The 18103-nt window shown below is 42.0% G+C and overlaps 1 protein-coding gene across 17 annotated transcripts in view; it reads left to right on the top strand.

Moving 5' to 3' along the window:
* The window catches only part of LOC122563699 (adhesion G protein-coupled receptor L3), a 681177-nt gene that overhangs the window by 395121 nt on the left and 267953 nt on the right, over window positions 1–18103 (top strand). For all 17 annotated transcript variants that reach the window (XM_087995292.1, XM_087995289.1, XM_043717974.2 and 14 more), the window contains one exon: window positions 5655–5764. In XM_087995292.1, the coding sequence (XP_087851418.1) occupies window positions 5655–5764 (110 nt within the window). The remainder of the gene's footprint in view (window positions 1–5654; window positions 5765–18103) is intronic.

Below are 18103 nucleotides of genomic sequence, written 5' to 3'. Positions count from 1 at the left end.
CAAAGGAAACAAAATAATACAAATGACCATTCTTATGTTTATGTATTATTACTGGCAGTCTTTGACAATCGGTTCCACATATTTTAGTGCTACTTGGACACACATTTGCAGAAATGAAGAGTTTTGATTGAATCTTCCTCTGTTATTGACCTTAGATGTCTCATATGGTGCCAATTTTCTGAAACATCATTGGCCCAACAAAACACTATTTTGGGACAGAGTGATCTATTTGCCTTATGCACGGAAAACAAAGTAAAAATCTGTGTGACAAAGTTCTTGTACGTGACTGAATGAGGAGGAGGGAAACAAGTCATGGATCAAAGACGTCACAGCCCACCGCTTGGAGGTGTCTGAAAAGCAGAGTTTCATCTGACACGTGAGCAGGATGATAAGGATCCAAAACATAACCTATGTCAAGATTTCCATGGAAAACAAACATTTCATTCTTAAGATCGCCTCATAGATCAGTGCTTCCAAATCAGATATATGATTGATTTAACCCAGCAGCTGTACTGACATTGCTGTAGTTCAGGATTGAAATGGAATCCCAGTGCCAACAGAACAAAAGACATGAGGCTTAGAGGGCTGCAGTTGTGGGCGAGCAAGCAATGCCCAAACAGAGGAACTGGGGTCCTTAGTGCCACCGAGCAGTGAATTCTGAGAGGACCTACTCACTGCAGCTATCAGCCAAAGAGTCAAAGGCAGTATCAGAATGACTAGGGACACCATCACCTATTTCTATCGTCACCTGCAGGCAGGTCCGCGGCCATATGATTTGGGAGACATTGCTCTGTCTGTGACACTGAAGATCACAGTGGCTTTGAAATGTAAATCCATTGGCTCCTTTTAAACCTCAACTGGACATGAAAGAGCTATCGATTGGGCAATTATACGGGTTCTCATTGATTTCATCGATGCCCTTTAGAGGAAAACAGTACAATGTGTCCAGTTCACCCAGTCCCCGAGCCATCAGATTTGCAGCCATCACTGAGTTCATTCAGGTACGAGAGGCTATCGATTGTAAGCATGTGGCATTCAGAGCCCCTTGGTATCATTCAAGCAGATCCCTGAACTGGAAGTTTAATTCCCTCAGTATCTCGCTCACTTGTGACCACAAGCAGCGACTCTTGTCTGTGCTTACTGTCACGATGTTTCTTTCTGCATAACCTCCAGGGCCCTTGAATGTTCACATACTCACTTCATCTCCAGGCCTGACTTGTGGGTGGCCTAAGTCTGATAATTTCCTGGCTTCCATGTACAAGATTTTGAGCGGCCAATAGTGGTGCACCACAAACCAAATGACGATTTGGGTGGCATGGTGGTACAATGATCAGTACGGTTGCCTCTCAGCGCCAGGGACTTAGGTTTGATTCGAAAGCCAGGAGACTGTCTGTGTGGAGTTTGCATGTTCTCCCCATGTTCTGCATGAGTTTCCTCCCAAAGTCCAAAGGTGTGCAGGTTAGGTGGATGGCCATGCTAAATTGACCACAGTGTCTAGGCTAGATGGATTAGCCATGGGAAATGTGGGATTACAGGGATAGGATGGATGGGTCTGGATGAAATGCTTTTTGAGGGTCCATGCAGACTCGATGGGCCGAATGGCCTCTGTCTGCACTGTAGGGATTCTGTGATTCTTTAATTTGTGGCAATGTACGGTGAATGACATATCACTTCCTCATGAAGCATTTCTGGGTTTTTGATGCCTGGGCAATGGCCAGCATTGTGAACACTGTTATTGCTCTAGAAATTTCTAGCCCAATACTTGTCGAAACTTAAAAATTACCATGCCTTTTAATTAACTCAATTCCTGGATTCAGTCATAGTATTATAGAATCCCTATAGAATGAAAGCAGGCCTTTGGCCCATTGAATCCACACTGACTCATCCAATAGCATCCCACCCAGACCCTGCAGTTCCCATGCCTAATCCACCTAACCTGCACACTCTGGATACCATGGCAATTGATCATGGCTAATCCACTTAACCCACACATCTTTGGATTGTCAGTGCCATAAAATGAACAAGGCTTTATTCTTCTGTCTCTTTTCTGCTCCAGGTTTTTTCAAACTGTGCTTCTGCCCAAGCTAGAAAGAGCCTAAAGTTGATTTCTGACTTTTCAGGAATTCTCCATGTCAGCGGTTGCTAATGTGACTTACCAATTAAGCATGTAACTGTTTTATTAAGTGCCTTTTTTTCTAGAAAACTAAGTCTTGACATAACCAATTTTCTCAAGTTAGTGTGGTAAACAAAAAACTCAGTTTCGGCAGAAAGACCATCTGGATCAAATTTCTTTTTTTCCCCAAAGCATGTGCATTGTGAGTTTTTGAATCTATATCAGCTGCATTTTAATTTAGCAGCATACCCAGACCAATTCTGAAAAGTTACAGATGTTGTTCATCTGTTGTACATTGAGTGTGACTATTAGTGTCTCTTTTAAGAAATGTATTACTGCTAAAACATTAAGACTGTGTATAAGGAGAGAACAACAACAAATATAGTACTTGTAATATAATAAAACACCCCAAAATTTTGCAAGAGTGTTATAAAAGAAAGCACAACATTGAAACGCCTAGAAGGAGACACGAGGCCAGATGATCTAAAGCATGATCAGAGTGGTAGATTTTCATGAAATGTGCTTTAAAGGCACAAAACAAAGTGAACATAGAGCATAGAAAAGTACAGCACAGTATAGTGCAACCTCAGTTATCCAAACATCGATTATCTGAATTTCGGATTATCCGAACAAGATCTCAAGGTCCCAATGCTTAGGTAAACTGTGTTATCTGAACATTCAATTATTTGAATATTCGATTATCAGAACAAAATACTCTCTGCCTGTGTCGTTTGGATAATCGAGTTGCCCTGTACAGGCTGTTCGGCCCTTGATGTTGTGCTAACCTTTCATCCTACTCTAAGGTCGGGCAAACCTACATACCCTTCATTCTACTGTCTTCCATGTGCCTATCCAATATTTGCTTAAATGTCCCTAATGCATCTTACTCTACTACCACTGCTGGCAGGGCAGTCCACGCATCCACCACTCTCTGTACAAAGAACCTACCTCCAACATCTCCCCTAAACCTTCCTCCAATCACCTTAAAATTATGCCCCACGTGATTGCCATTTCAGCCCTTGGAAAAAGTCTGTGGCTACCAACTCTAACAATGCCTCTCATCGTCTTGTACACGCCTATCAAGTCACCTCTCATCCTTCTTTGCTCCAATGAGAAAAGCCCTCGCTCTCTCAACCCTTTTTCATAAGACATGCCCTGCAGTCCACACAGCATCCTTGTTAGTATCCTCTACACTCCTAAAGCTTCCACATCCTTCTAATAATGAGGCGACCACAACTGAACACAATATTCTAAGTGTGGTCTAACCAGGGCCCTATAGAACTGTAGCATAACCTTGTGGCTAATGAAAGCTGATATATCATATGCCTTCTTAACAACCCAACAACGTGGGTGACAACGTTGAGGGGTCTATGGGCATGGACTCCAAGTTCCCTCTGTTCCTTCACACTGCTAAGAATCCTGCCTTTAAACTTGTATTCTGCATTCAAATTTGACCTTCGAAAGTGAATTGCTTCACACTTTTCCAGGTTTAACTCCATCTGAGGCAGGGTATTCCTGAGTTTGCAGCTGTACAAGGCATTGGTTAAGCCGCTGTTGGAATATTGTGTGTAGTTCTGGTCTCTGTCTTGTAGGAAGGATATTGTGAAACTTGAAAGGGTTCAGAAAAGATTTACAAGGATGTTGCCAAGATTAGAGGGTTTGAGCTATAGGGAGACCTTGAATAGGCTGGGGCTGTTTTCCTAGAATGTCAGAGGCTGAGGGGTGACCTTATAGAGGTTTATAAAATCATGAGGGGCATGGAAATGTTAAATAGACAAAGTCTTTTCCCTGGGTTGGGTGAGTCCAGAACTAGAGGGCATAGGTTTAGGGTGAGAGGAGAAAGATTTATAAGGATCCTAAGGGCAACTTTTTCATGCAAAGTGTGGTATGTATATGGCATGAGCTGCTAGAGCAAGTGGTACAATTAATCATTTAAAAGGCATCTAGATGAGTACATGAACAGGAAGGATTTAGAGAGATACGAACGAAGCGCTGGCAAATGGGACTAGATTAATTTAGGGTATCAGGTCGGGACATGGCGAGTTGGACCGAAGGGTCTGTTTCCGTGCTATACACCTCTATGACTCGAAGTAACTGAAGGCATAGCCACCACTAATTGAAAAGTTAAAACTGGGCCACACAAAAATTATTGCAGTGCAGAAAGGGATGTTCAGTTCATCATGTCTGCGCCAGAGGTCAGAATTAGAGGAGCACAGGTATCTTGGAGAGTTGTGGAGGAGATTATATGTAAACTGCTGATTTTCAAAACAAACTCCAGTTCTGTCAAGCAACTTGTGTACTTCATGTCACCATGCACCCTAAGATTGTATTTTAGCTTTTTTATTTTATCATATTTGTGATGCAGTACCCCATTCTGCTTGATCCTTACAGACTTTTGCTGACAGTTCAAATATCTCATGCTTGACACCTCCTCTAGACACCACATATTTTTACGTTCCCCTTGCCACTGCCTTTGACACTGCATCACCAACACTTCTGTCATGTAATCTCTCCTACCTTTTCACAGACTTTTCATGTTGTCCTTATCCAAGCTATTCTCTCCTCACCTCCCTCACCCCCACCAGCCTCACTCACCCATTCACAAACATAGGATCAAATACTCTTCCAGCCTTTCCCAGTTCTGATGAAAGAACCTTTGATTTTAGATGCTAGCGTTGTTTCTCTGTTCAGTGTTCTGAAGGTGTAGTGTATTTCAAAGAATTTTTTGTTTGTTTCAGATTTCTATCCTCCTTTGGAATAAGTGTTCAGAAAGTATTTTCTTGTCCAAGAGCTAAGATGCAGATATGACAAATGCACAGGCAAGAGTGTCTGGGTTCTTTAACATTAAAATCGCCATTGATTCATCTATAGTGCTCTCCTAATAATGTTGGATACCATGCAGTTTGAAATTACAGGTGGTGTGAGACTTTCTCTTTTCAGACGACTTGTACTAGCAAAATTGCATTGGGCCTTGATTCTAAATTTGCACTTCAATCTTTAGATCATGGAGTAATGGAAATTGCTTTGTAGTACCAGTAAAATTGCATTATAGGTAGATCCTTAAAACTCTTTCGGAACAGTTTTACAGTGATGTTATTGTGGTTTCAACAGCAATGCAAGCTCTGATAGTGATGTCTTGTCTGAATCATGTTAATGGTAACAAAGCAAAGTTTACAAGGTATTCTGCAGCTAAATCTACTCTTTAACCATAACCTGTTTCCTCAGCTCCATTGATCTATCTGCTGTGAAACAATAAATCTTTGAAAAAAGCTAATACACTGATTATATTAATTTTGAAATGCTGAAGGTTATGGGTGGATTGTGGATGAAGTACCCAGCTCCAACTGGATAGATATCTGTGCTTCTTAGTGGCATCAATGAGAAACTGCAAATAAACAATATTGAAAATCATTTTTGATTGCCTATTGTACAACATACCTTACCAACATTGTCTTCAGATATGTAACACATCAGTGTTTATGTGCCTTACACTTGTTTGGACCAAACTGTTTGGCAATAATCAATTACTTCTCTTTTCCAGATGTAATAATCGTACCCAATGCTCAGTTGTAGCTGGACCTGATGTGTTTCCAGACCCTTGCCCAGGAACTTACAAGTATCTTGAAGTTCAGTATGAATGTGTTCCATACAGTAAGTCTCCTCCACTACATGATACTTTCTCTAACTGAACATTCTGCTATTTTTTTCACTCAAGCATTATAATAAATTGATCAATAAAGCATTTTCTTGTCTTGGAAGCAAATTTGAAGTAATAGCAACAAAACTATATCACTTGGTGCAATTACACTTCTAATTCAGGCACTCATGTTGGTGAATTGCTGCCATTATTCTGAAAACTGCAGGTATTTAAAAGGAAGATGGAATGTACTTCAAGTGTACATCTGAGTGATGTTCACCTTTGTCAAAAAAAATCTTTCTGGCCAATTAAATTGTTCCTTCATTGTTTTGCTCCATAACTATAACACCCAGTGAAATTTTAGAGCTCAGAACAGGTCACTCATGTTGTGGACTCTGAGATACTATGTTAAAAATACGCAAATCTGACATGGTTTTTACGAGTACATTAAGGGTAACTAGGGAGCGAAGAGGGTCCCTGAAAGGTCAACCAAGCAGCCTTTGTGTGGTGCCACTGGTGATGAGGGAGATACTAAATGAGTATTTTGCATCAGTGCTTACTGTGGAGAAGGACATACAAGATATAGAATGTGGGGAATAGATGGTGACATTTTGAAAAGTGTCCATATTACAGAAGAGGAAGTGCTGGATGTCTTGAAATGCAAAAAGGTGGATAAATCTCCAGGACCTGATCAGGTGTACTCTAGAACTCTGTGGGAACCTAGGCAAGTGATTGCTGGGCCCCTTGGTGATATATTTGTATCAGAAGACTGGAGGTTGGCTAACGTAGAACCACTGTTTAAGAAAGGTGGTAAGGACAAGCCAGGGAGCTTATAGACCGGTGAGCCTGATGTCGGTGGTGGGCACATTGTAGGAGGGAATCCTGAGGGACAATATTTACATGTATTTGGAAAGGCAAGGACTGATTAGGGATATTCAACATGGCTTTGTATGTGGGATTGGTGCTGAGTCCACTACTTTTCGTCATTTATATAAATGATTTGAATATGAACAGAGGAGGTACAGTTAGTAAGTTTGCAAATGACACCAAACTTGGAGGTGTAGTGAACAGTGAAGAAGGTTACCTCAGAATACAACAGGATCTTGACCAGATGGGCCAATGGGCTGAGAAGTGACAGATGGTGTTTAATTTGGATAAATGCATGGTGCTGCATTTTGGAAAAGCAAATCCTAGCAGGACTTAAACACTTAATGGTAAGGTCCTAGGGAGTGTTGCTGTACAAGGAGAACTTGGAGTGCAGGTTCATAGCTCCAGGTAGATAGTCATAGGATAGTGAAGAATGTGTTTGGTATGCTTTCCTTTATTGGTCAGAGCACTGAGTATAGAGGTTGGGAGGTCATATTGCAGCTGTATAGTATGTTGGTTAGGCCACTTTTGAAATATTATATGCAATTCTGGTCTCCTTCCTATCGGAAGGATGTTGTAAAATTTGGACTTACAAGGATGTTGCCAGGGTTGGAGGATTTGAGCTGTAAGGAGAGGCTGAATAGGCTGGGGTTATTTTCCCTGGAGTGTCAAAGGCTGAGGGGTGACCTCATAGAGATTTATAAAATCGTGAGGGGCATGGATAGAATAAATCGACAAAGTTTATTCTGTGGGGTGGTGGAGTCAAGAACTAGAAAGCATAGGTTTAGGGTGAGGGGGAAAGATATAAAAGGGACACAGAGGGTGGTGCATGTGTGGAATTAGCTGCCAGAAGAAGTGGTGGAGGTTGGTACAATTGCATTATTTAAAAAGCATCTGGATGGGTATATGAATAGGAAGGTTTAGAGGGAAATGGGCCAAGTGCTGGCAAATGGGACTAGATTAGGTTGGGATATCTGGTCAGCATGTGTCTGTTTCCGTGTTGTACTCTGACTCTATTTGGTATGTGGATGAGCGAGCCTGCAAGCAACTCTATCCACTGAGATGCCACAATATAAAAAGTATGTGTTGTTGTCTGGGGAAAAGTGAAATTAAAATTAATAAGGAAGTAGTGAAAAATAACATTCCAAGTGTCTTTTCAGTGAGTATGCATACTTCTTTGATTCAGTCACCCCGAAACTGGTTTCACAGCAACTCAAAATTCCCTTTATTCCATTCTATCACTAGGAATTTCAATTTTCCAAGAATTCCTGTCTGGTTTGAACATCCACATTGGGTTTGCATTCAATTATTTTTGTGAAACCAGTTCTGATTTGGTACAGAATGATGCAATCTGCCACCTCTTGTTGTGATGGTCAAATTCCTGACATGATTGCTAATAGCTCGTGCTGAGTGGGAATCCTGATTCAGGAATGGAAGATGTGACAGTAATTAGTTTAACATGGCCCTCCAGATAAATAATTCAGATATCAAAAGCACACTGTTCATTGCCCAATTTGGCGACCTTGAGAAACAATTCATGGATCTATAGAATAGAACATATTGCATCTGTTGTAAGATCTTGAATTGATAATTTAATGCACTGTGAAGGATGGAGTTGACTGAACAATGAGGAGCACTGTGACAGAGTTAACTAATAGATTGTGCCTTCTCGGAGGTGATGTCTTAATATTTTACATGACATGCAAGGGAAAATGGAACATTACGTAATGTGTCTGAGGATGTGACATGTGATGGACATTGGACAAGAAGATATTGCCAGTCCATCACAAGATCTGCCCAACACATTGAAATAAAGTACTATCTGACTGCTTTTCACTGCCACATCCCCCTTGCCCTGTGATGTTGTGCATCCACATAGAATGAGTTCCATCTTGACCTCCTAGTTTCTTAGTGGGCGGACTGAGCATTGTTTTCCCCATCAAAACTGCATAACTGACCCCGCAGATCCAAACCTTTCTTACATTTTACTGGTGTATCAAGAAATAAACAGGAGCAATGATTTGAAAAGGGAAAAGGCTGGAAAAACTCATCAGGTCTGACGGCATCGGTGAAGAGAGAAACAGAGTTAACGATTCAAATCAAAATGATCCTTCTGTGGAACTAAAAGGGGCTTGAAAAGTGATGGGTTTTGTGCTGCAGAAAAAGGGGAGGGGGGAGCTAGTGGATTGGATGGCTGAGCTGCCCCACAGCAAACACAAAAGAAAGGACTAATGATGGTAGAGAAGCAATAGTAGATAGCGTAACCATGCAAACAAGACACTGGCATGGCTCAGGAATGGGGGTTTATGTGGGGAGAGGAGTAATCAAAATGGAGAACAAATTTCAGCGTCTCAAGTTGTTGAACTGAATGTCGACTTTTGAAGACTGAAGTATGTAAATGGAGAATGAGATGCTGTTTCCTAAGCATGAGAGCTCGGTAATATATTGAAATAGTAAGCGAACAGAAGGTTTCAGACAAAGCAGAGCTTTTGTGAACACCATATAGAGTAGATTAGATTGAAAAAACCATGAGTAAAATACTGCTTTACCTAGAAGATGTGTCCAGAGACTCGAACAAAGAGGAAGACAGGTATAAAAGGACAGTAATACTATTGTCTAGAATAGAGTGGTGCTGGAAAAGCACAGCAGGTCAGGCAGCATCCAAGGAGCAGGTAAATCGACGTTTCGGGCAAAAGCTCTTCATCAGGAATGAGGGCAGAGGAGTTGACCTGGGGGTTGCAGTGAGAGAGAGAGAGACTCACTGAAATTCTTGTGGAGAGCGGAGGAGAACTTCTTCAAGGTAGGCATCCTTGCAAGAGGATTCGCAGTAAGATTAAAATCAACTTGGCGAAAGTGAGCTCTGCAGATGCTTGAGATCAGAGTCTAGATTAGATTAGAGTGGTTCTGGAAAAGCACAGCAGGTCAGGCAGCATCTGAGGAGCAGGAAAATCGGCGTTTCGGGCAAAACCCATTCCTGATGAAGGGTTTTTACCTGAAACATCGATTTTCCTGCTCCTCGGAAGCTGCCTGACCTGCTGTGCTTTTCCAGAACCACTCTAATCTAATCTAGACTCTGATCTCAAGCATCTGCAGAGCTCACTTTCGCCAAGTTGATTTTAATCTTACTGCGAATCCTCTTGCAAGGATGCCTACCTTGAAGATGTTCTCCTCCGCTCTCCACAAGGATTTCAGTGAGTCTCTCTCTCTCTCTCTCTCTCACTGCAACCCCCAGGTCAACTCCTCTGCCCTCATACCTGATGAAGAGCTTTTGCCCGAAACGTCGATTTACCTGCTCCTTGGATGCTGCCTGATCTGCTGTGCTTTTCCAGCACCAATCTATTCTAGACTCTGATCTCCAGCATCTGCAGTCATGACTTTCACCTAGTAATACTGTTGTGCTATTTCATGGGAAGGTGCCAGAGAGGAGTTGAAGAGGTGTTGGAAGTAAAAGAGAAGTGGGTCAGGATGTTGTCAAGGGAACTGTCTTTGCAGAATGGCAAGGGGGAGAGGAGAGGAAGATGTTTTTGGTGCTAGCATCCTACTGGAGATGATGGAAACAGCTGAGGATGATTCTTCAAACTCGAAGGCTAGTGGGATAGAAAGTAAGGATAAGAGGAACTCTGTTGCAGTTCTGGCGCAGATGAGAAATGGTGAGGGCGGAAGTGCAGGAGGTGGCTTGGATATGGCTGAGGACCTGCCCACCTTGATTGGAGCAGAGAGTGTTAATTTGAGGAAAAATTAGGACATGTCAAAGGTACAACTGTGAGAAATGACATCTTTGGAACATTCTGCAGGCAGAATTTAGTGAGCTGGAGAAGAAACTTGCAAGCAGAGTCTCAAAGACAATAATCTTGGGTGCTTCCAGTATCATATGCCACTGACTGTAGAAGTAGAACAGAGCAGATGAATATATGGTTGGGCAGATGGTGCTCAAGGAAAGGACTATGGATGCATGGACCATTGAGACCAGTTCTGAGGGAGATGGCACCTGTGCAGGCAGAACAGTTTCTCCCTAAAGAGAAATAGCAGTAATGTCTTTGCAGAGTGGTTTGCACAGTGGTGTTCAGGAGTGTTAAAATTAACTTGCTGGGGAATTAGAATTGGCATACAATGTTAGCAAAAGTAAACAAGGTGTACAAAGCATTGGAAAGGACAATAACACTGGTATAACATAAGGCATTAGGTGGTGTCAAGCAAGAGGGAATAGGAGATGTAAATTAGGTTTTCCTGTGTTGGTTTGTAAACACAAAGTGCATGGGATATGAGGTTCCTCAGCTAACAGGGTAGGACTTGATATTAAATACTGATGAGAAGAGACAAGAGGTAAGTTCTCGGGTGAATTGAAAAACTCACTGCTTTAAAAATAAAGCTCTAATTGATAAAAGCTAATTCACTACATTTGGCTTATTTTACTTCCTTAAGAAACAAGCATTGAAATTATTGGTCCCAGTTTAGAGAGTCCATAACTACTTGGAACAGACATTTATATTGTGAACTAAGAGACAATCCACTGTGATAGTGGGAGATATGCAGCAATAATCAAGCCTATGCCAACAGACAAAATGAAATGGAACTATTTTTATGACACTCCAGTCAGATTTTTCAAAAATATTTAAAGGGCAGACATTTTAAATACCTTGCTGGGTCCCTTTAACAATTTACTATGGCACTTTCTTTATATAATTTTTCTGACATTTTCTATTTGTTTGACTATACAAAGGTGTATCAGATAATTACCATGTTTAACTCATTACAGAAGGGTTGGAAGAAAAATAAAGCCTGTTAAACCACCTGTTAAGTCAAGTTCAGGGCTGTAGAAACCTTAAGAAATTGAGAAATTAGAGCAAGAATTGTCCACAAGACCCATTGATTCAAGACATGCATACATGCAGGCAGGCAAACATGTATATACACTTGGTCCTCGTTTCCCCGAGAATTCAATATTCTCTCGCAGATGTCTCTCTGACATTACCTACGAACAGTTGCAATAACAGGAGGCTTGACACAATTGTGCATTGCTTTATTATCACATTGTAAATTAATTTGCGAAAAATAATTATTTTTCTGAAATGCTGATTATCTTTCTGTAAGTTAAGATTCAACACAACTTAAAGCACTACTGAGATAAACAAATACATTTGACAGACATTGAAATCTTGTGATTTAAGATGTAAAAATCTCTAAAAGCTGTGTCTTAAAGTAAGGTAAGCATTACTTTGGACCAGGACAGCAAACACAGATTGGTTTAGTTTTTTTTCAATTATCGTTTTCCAACCCTCTGTCACCAATAGCCCCCTATCTCCTCTCATTTGCTTCAAATTGAACTCGTGCTCAGACCAGTTCAAATTGTCATTGACCTGCATCAACCTAAACATTTAAAAGCACAAATATTCAGCAGCAAAGGTTACAGCAGCAGTGAAATTCACGTACGTGAAATTTGACATTGTCAACAATATCGTTCCTTCTTTGCTTTCTCCAACTGCTCAAGTGACAAAAAAGAGTAATCAATGTGGATTGTGAATATACGCAATCAATTGATTCTGCAGCTGCATCTCTTCATTTTATCACAGCTAGACTCCAGACTTCTTTAGGCAATTGATCTTTACTGCAGACATTTAGCAATGATCCAATATTGTTATGTGCATAGTTATAATCATTTCAGATACCAATAGTTGATTTTCGTTTTAAAATACAGAATAAAGAATAAGTCCTGATGTGAATACTTTTGAATGCCGTTGAATGACTGACTAAACCTCAACCTTAAATTAACTTGCAGTATGTTATAGACAGGAGGGTGAGGTGAATTGAGTTATTTTATGGTCCTCCTTTTCTGGCTGTAAGCAGAGGTAGTTTTATTTTTATTTTTCTTATTTTCTTTTACCTTTTGTAGGGAAGGGCTGTGTTCCCCTCAACGTTCTGTTTGTGAAATCAAATTTCTTAAAACTGCACAGCAGAATCTTTCAAATCAAAACAAAGGAGCATTTCGTAATGTATTCAAAATCCAGAAGAAAGTCTTTACAATGCACATACAGACACACAGGTGCAAGCATACAAGGAAGAAAGTGAGAAATAAAGGAAGCCCCAATTACAACTACTCATGGAGTTCAGTAAGGGAAATCCAGTGAAGGTGGATCTTTTTCACAGGAGCTTGGATACACGTGGTTATAGGTGATGGTGTATATCACAACACTTTGTTGTGTCCAAGGAATGACTTCAGTTTTCAGGTAGATACAGGATTCTTTCCAGACATCAGGTTTTGAGAAAGGTTCAGACCAGAGATAGAATTTATTTGAGTCTGAAGCTGCTTGCTATGCTCTGTTCTGATGTTAAAAAAAAATGTCTGAAATAAAGGTTCATACATACATGGAACATTACAGCGCAGTACAGGCCCTTCGGCCCACGATGTTGCGCCGCCCTGTCATACTAATCTGAAGCCCATCCCACCTACACTATTCCATGTACGTCCATTTCCCTCTTCAATGACGACTTAAATGTACTTAAACTTGGCGAATCTACTACCGTTGCAGGCAAAGCATTCCATACCCTTACTACTCTCTGAGTAAAGAAACTACCTCTGACATCTGTCTTATACCTATCTCCCCTCACTTTAAAGTTGTGTCCCCTCCCTGTTTGCCGTCCCCATATTTGGAAAAAGGCTCTCCCTGTCCACCCTATCTAACCCTCCGATTATCTTGTATGTCTCTATTAAGTCACCTCTCAACCTTCTTCTCTCTAACGAGAACAGCCTCAAAGCCCTCAGCCTTTCCTCATAAAACATTCCTTCCATACCAGGCAACATCCTAGTAAATCTCCTCTGCAGCCTTTCCAAAGCTTCCATGTCCTTTTTATAATGCGGTGACCAAAACTGTACACAAAACTCCAAGTGTGGCCGTACCAGAGCTTTGTACAGCTGCAGCATAACCTCCTGGTTCCGGAATTCAATCCCTTTATTATTAAAGGCCAAAACACTGTATGCCTTCATAACAACCCTGTCAATCTGGGTGGCAACCTTCAGGAATCTGTGTACATGTACACCGAGATCTATCTGCTCATCTGCAGTCCCAAGAATCTTACCATTAGCCCAGTACTTTGCATTCCGATTACTCCATCCAAAGTCTATTGCCTCACACTTGTCCACATTAAACTCTATTTGCCACCCCTCAGCCCAGCTCTGCATCCTATCTATGTCTGTCTGCAACCTACTACATCCTTTGTCACTATCCACAACTCCATCAACCTTAGTGCCGTCCGCAAATTTACTAACCCACCCTTTAAGCCCTCATCCAGGTCATTTATAAAAATGATGAACAGCAGTGGACCCAACACCGACCCTTGCGGTACGCTGCTAGTAACCAGACACCAAGATGAACATGTTCCATCAACTATAGCCCTCTGTTTTCTTTCAGCAAGCCAATTACTGATCCAAACTGCTATATCTCCCACAGTCCCATTCCTCCGCATTTTGTATAATATCCTACTGTGGGGAACCTTATCGAATGCCTTGCTGAAATCCATTTACACCATATCAACCAGTTTACCCTCATCTACCTGTTTGGTCACTTTGTCAAAAAACTCAATAAGATTTGTTACGCATGACCTACCCTTCACAAAACCGTGCTGACTGTCCCTGCTCAGATTATCCTTTTCTAGATGGTTATAAATCCTATCTCTTATAACCTTTTCCAACACTTGACCAACAACTGAAGTGAGACTCACTGGTCTGTAATTACCAGGGTTGTCTCTACTACCCTTTTTGAACAAGGGAACCACATTTGCTATCCTTCAGTCCTCAGGCACTATTCCTGATGATGATTTGAAGATCAATTCCAAAGGCTCGGCAATCTCTTCCCTTGCTTCCCAAAGGATCCTAGGATAGATCCCATCCGGCCCAGGGGACTTGTCTATTTTCACACTCTGCAGTCTTTCTAAAATCTCTTCCTCGTGAACCTCAATCTCTTCTAGTCTAGATGCAAGTATCTCTGTATCTTCCTCACCAACATTTTCATTTTCTATAGTGAACACTGTCGAAAAATATGTATTTAGTGCCTCCCCTATCTCCTCTGACTCCACACACGACTTCCCACTATTATCTTTAATTGGCCCTAATTTAACTCTCGTCATTCTTTTATTCCACACATACCTATGGAAAGCCTTAGGGTTAACCCTGATCCTATCCGCCAACAACTTCTCATGTCTCCTCCTGGCTCTTCTGAACTGAGTTTTCACATTTTGTTCCAACATAAGCCTTCTTCTTCTTCTTTACCAGGGATTCCACTTCCTTAGTAAACCACGGCTCACGCATTCTATATCTTCCTCCCTGCCTGACAGGTACATACTTATCTAGGACACACAGGAGCTTTTCCTTGAATAAGCTCCACATTTTTAATGTGCTCATCTCCTGCAGTTTTCTTCCCCATTCTACCCTTCCTAAATCTTTCCTAATTGCATCGTAATTTCCCTTTCCCCAGCTGTAACTCTTGCTCAGTGAAGTGCACCTATCCCTTTCCATCACTAAAGTAAACCTGACAGAATTGTGATCGCTGTCTCCAAAGTGCTCACCTACTTCCAAATGTAACACCTGTCCAGGCTCGTTACCCAATACTAAATCTAAAGTGGCTTCACCCCTTGTAGGCCTGTCTACATACTGGGTCAGGAAGCCCTCCTGCACACACTGGACAAAAACTGACCCATCTATTGTACTCGTACTGTAGTGATCCCAGTCAATATTTGGATAGTTGAAGTCCCCCATGACAACTACTCTGCCTCTCTCACTCCTATCGAGAATCATCTTTGCTATCCTTTCCTCTACATCTCTGGGACTATTCGGAGGTCTATAGAAAACTCCCAGCATAGTGACTTGTCCTTTCCTGTTTCTAATCTCAGCCCCTACTACCTCAGTTAACGAGTTCCCAAACATCCTTCCTACAACTGTAATATTGTCCCTGATCAACAATGCCACACCTCCCCCTCTTTTACCATCTTCTCTGTTCTTACTGAAACATCTGAATCCCGGAACCTGCAACAGCCATTCGTGTCCCTGCTCTATCCATGTCTCCGTAATGGCCACAACATCGAAGTCCCAGGTACCAACCCACGCTGCCAGTTCACCCACTTTATTTCGGATACTCCTCACGTTGAAGTACACACACTTAAAACCAGGTTCTCGCTTGCTAGTGTCAGATACTTAATTTGGGAACTCCCTACTCTCATCCTCTTCTGTACCTGTCCTACAATCTTGGTTCCCATCCCCCTGCTGTATTATTTTAAATCCACCTTAATAGCTTTAGCGAATTTCCTACCCAGGATATTGGTACCCCTCTGGTTTAGATGAAGACCATCCTGCTTGTAGAGGTCCCGCCTACCCCAGAAAGACCTCCAATTATCCAAAAACCCGAAACCCTCCCTCCTGCACCATTCCTGTAGCCACGTGTTCAACTCCTCTCTCTCCCTATTCCTCACTTCACTAGCACGTAGCACAGGCAGCAAACCAGAGAACACAACTCTGTCCTAGCTCTAAGCTTCCATTCTAGCTCCCTGAATTTCAGCCTCAAGTCCCCATCTCTCTTCCGACCTATGTCATTGGTGCCAATGTGGACCACAACTTGGGGCTGCTCTCCCTCCCCCCGAAGGATCCCCAAAACACGATCAGAGACATCAGTGACCCTGGCACCCAGGAGGCAACACACCAACCATGAGTGTCTCTCGTCCCCACAGAACCCCCTATCTGTCCCCCTAATTATCAAGTCCCCAATGACTACTGCTCTGCTCCTCTTCCCCCTTCCCTTCTGAGTAGTGGGTGCCGCACTGCTTTCCTCTGGTAAGTCATCCCCCCCCCAACAGTATCCAAAACGGTATACTTATTGTTGAGGGGAGTGGCCACAGGGGATCCCTGCACTGCCTGCCGGTTCCCTTTCTGTCCCCTAACTGTCACCCATCTATCTTTTTCTTTTATCTGGGGAGTGACTACCTCTCTAAGTCCTGTCAATAACCCCCTCTGCCTCCCGAATGATCCAAAGTTGATCCAACTCCAGCTCCAGTTCCCTAACGCGGTTTTCGAGGAGCTGGTGTTGGGTGCACTTCCCACAGATGTAGTCAGCTGGGACACTGGTGGTGTCCCTTACTTCCCACATTTTGCAGGAGGAACATTCCACTGCCCTAAATTCCATTCCCACTATTCTAACTCCCGAAGTGACTACTAAAAGAAGAATTAGGAAATAAACTAGTTACCTTACCTTGTCAATCTGGCTCCCACAACTTTTTTTTAGGTTAGAGGAGGAGGAGGATGGGTGGGAGTAGTGTCTCGGGTAACGTAACCACACAAATATAAACTGTTCTACTTACCCTTCCCAGAAGTCCTTTGCTTGCTCCTCCCTCGCTGGCCTGAAGGTAAGAAGTTTAAATATACTTATCGGCCTTCCCAACAATCACCTCGCACCAACGTCACCTCCTCCCGGCTCCCGCCTCTCGCTGCCCCGAAGTGGACCGTTGGCCCGAAGGTCTTTTTTTTAATCTGCAAAACAACAGCAGCAATATATATAATTAAAGCTGTTCAAGGACTAGGGGAGTTTTAGTCATTTGACACCATTCCTGGATGGGTCAGTTCAGCCTGGATGATAATTTTGATGTCCCTGGTCAACACCATTTTGTTTTGTAGATGACAATTATCGGATCATTAGCGCTATTTCAAATATAAGTTTTAAGAACTTTAATTTTTTTATTAGTTCAGGTTCAGAGGTGGAAGATGTGCCTTCATTGTCTTGCTCTACCTGCATTACTCTTGCCCTTATAGGATTATAGGAAACTCCACCAAAGTTATGGGTTAGCTTTGTTTCCTAGAAACCTTTGGAACTTTATTGCCCTTAGCCACATTGTGTTTTCTGTGGTCAATAGCAGCCATTTTGAGTCCAGCAACAGTCCACTTTAAAAGTAACTAGCAATTCCAGTTTGTTTTTTTTTAAAAAAAGACAATTTAAGATCTCTCCTCACACCTTGTGCATTGCACTTATATGTTGAAATGATGGCAGCTGATGGAGGTACAGTGAGGTCAGGTGGCTGGATGGGCAGAGTTTCAGTGTGGAGCAGAGTGGAAAAGAAGAAAATCTTCAGCTCATAAGTTTCCCGCAGCGGAAGAGGTCCATCTGAGAGTTTCATGGTGCTAAATGTGTTGCATACATGCCATGCTAGAAAACTGGCAGACAGTGATCAACAACCTTAAAAAGGCAAGTCGACACAGTCATTCCAATGGCTCTGATTACAAGCTTGTAATCGAGTTGCATTGTAACTTAAGTAGTAGGTATGCACAACATGAATGCAAGAAGGTGAAATCTAAAAGCTGAAGATATGAAATGGATCGTGCATTGCTTATTTTGAGCTCGAGGGCACATTGCCACCAAAGAGTTTTGATTTTTGTTAGCATCAACAATGATACGTTCTGACCCTGTTACTAAGCATTGTGTGGTAAAAATCTTTAACTCTTCCCTTCAAAC

Source organism: Chiloscyllium plagiosum, unplaced genomic scaffold, assembly GCF_037043375.1.
Source record: "Chiloscyllium plagiosum isolate Xiang-an unplaced genomic scaffold, Cpla_swu_hap1 HiC_scaffold_2, whole genome shotgun sequence".
Classification (NCBI taxonomy): domain Eukaryota; kingdom Metazoa; phylum Chordata; class Chondrichthyes; order Orectolobiformes; family Hemiscylliidae; genus Chiloscyllium; species Chiloscyllium plagiosum.
The sequence above is the reverse complement of the archived record's forward strand: the minus strand, read 5'-3'. Positions and strand labels throughout refer to the sequence as shown.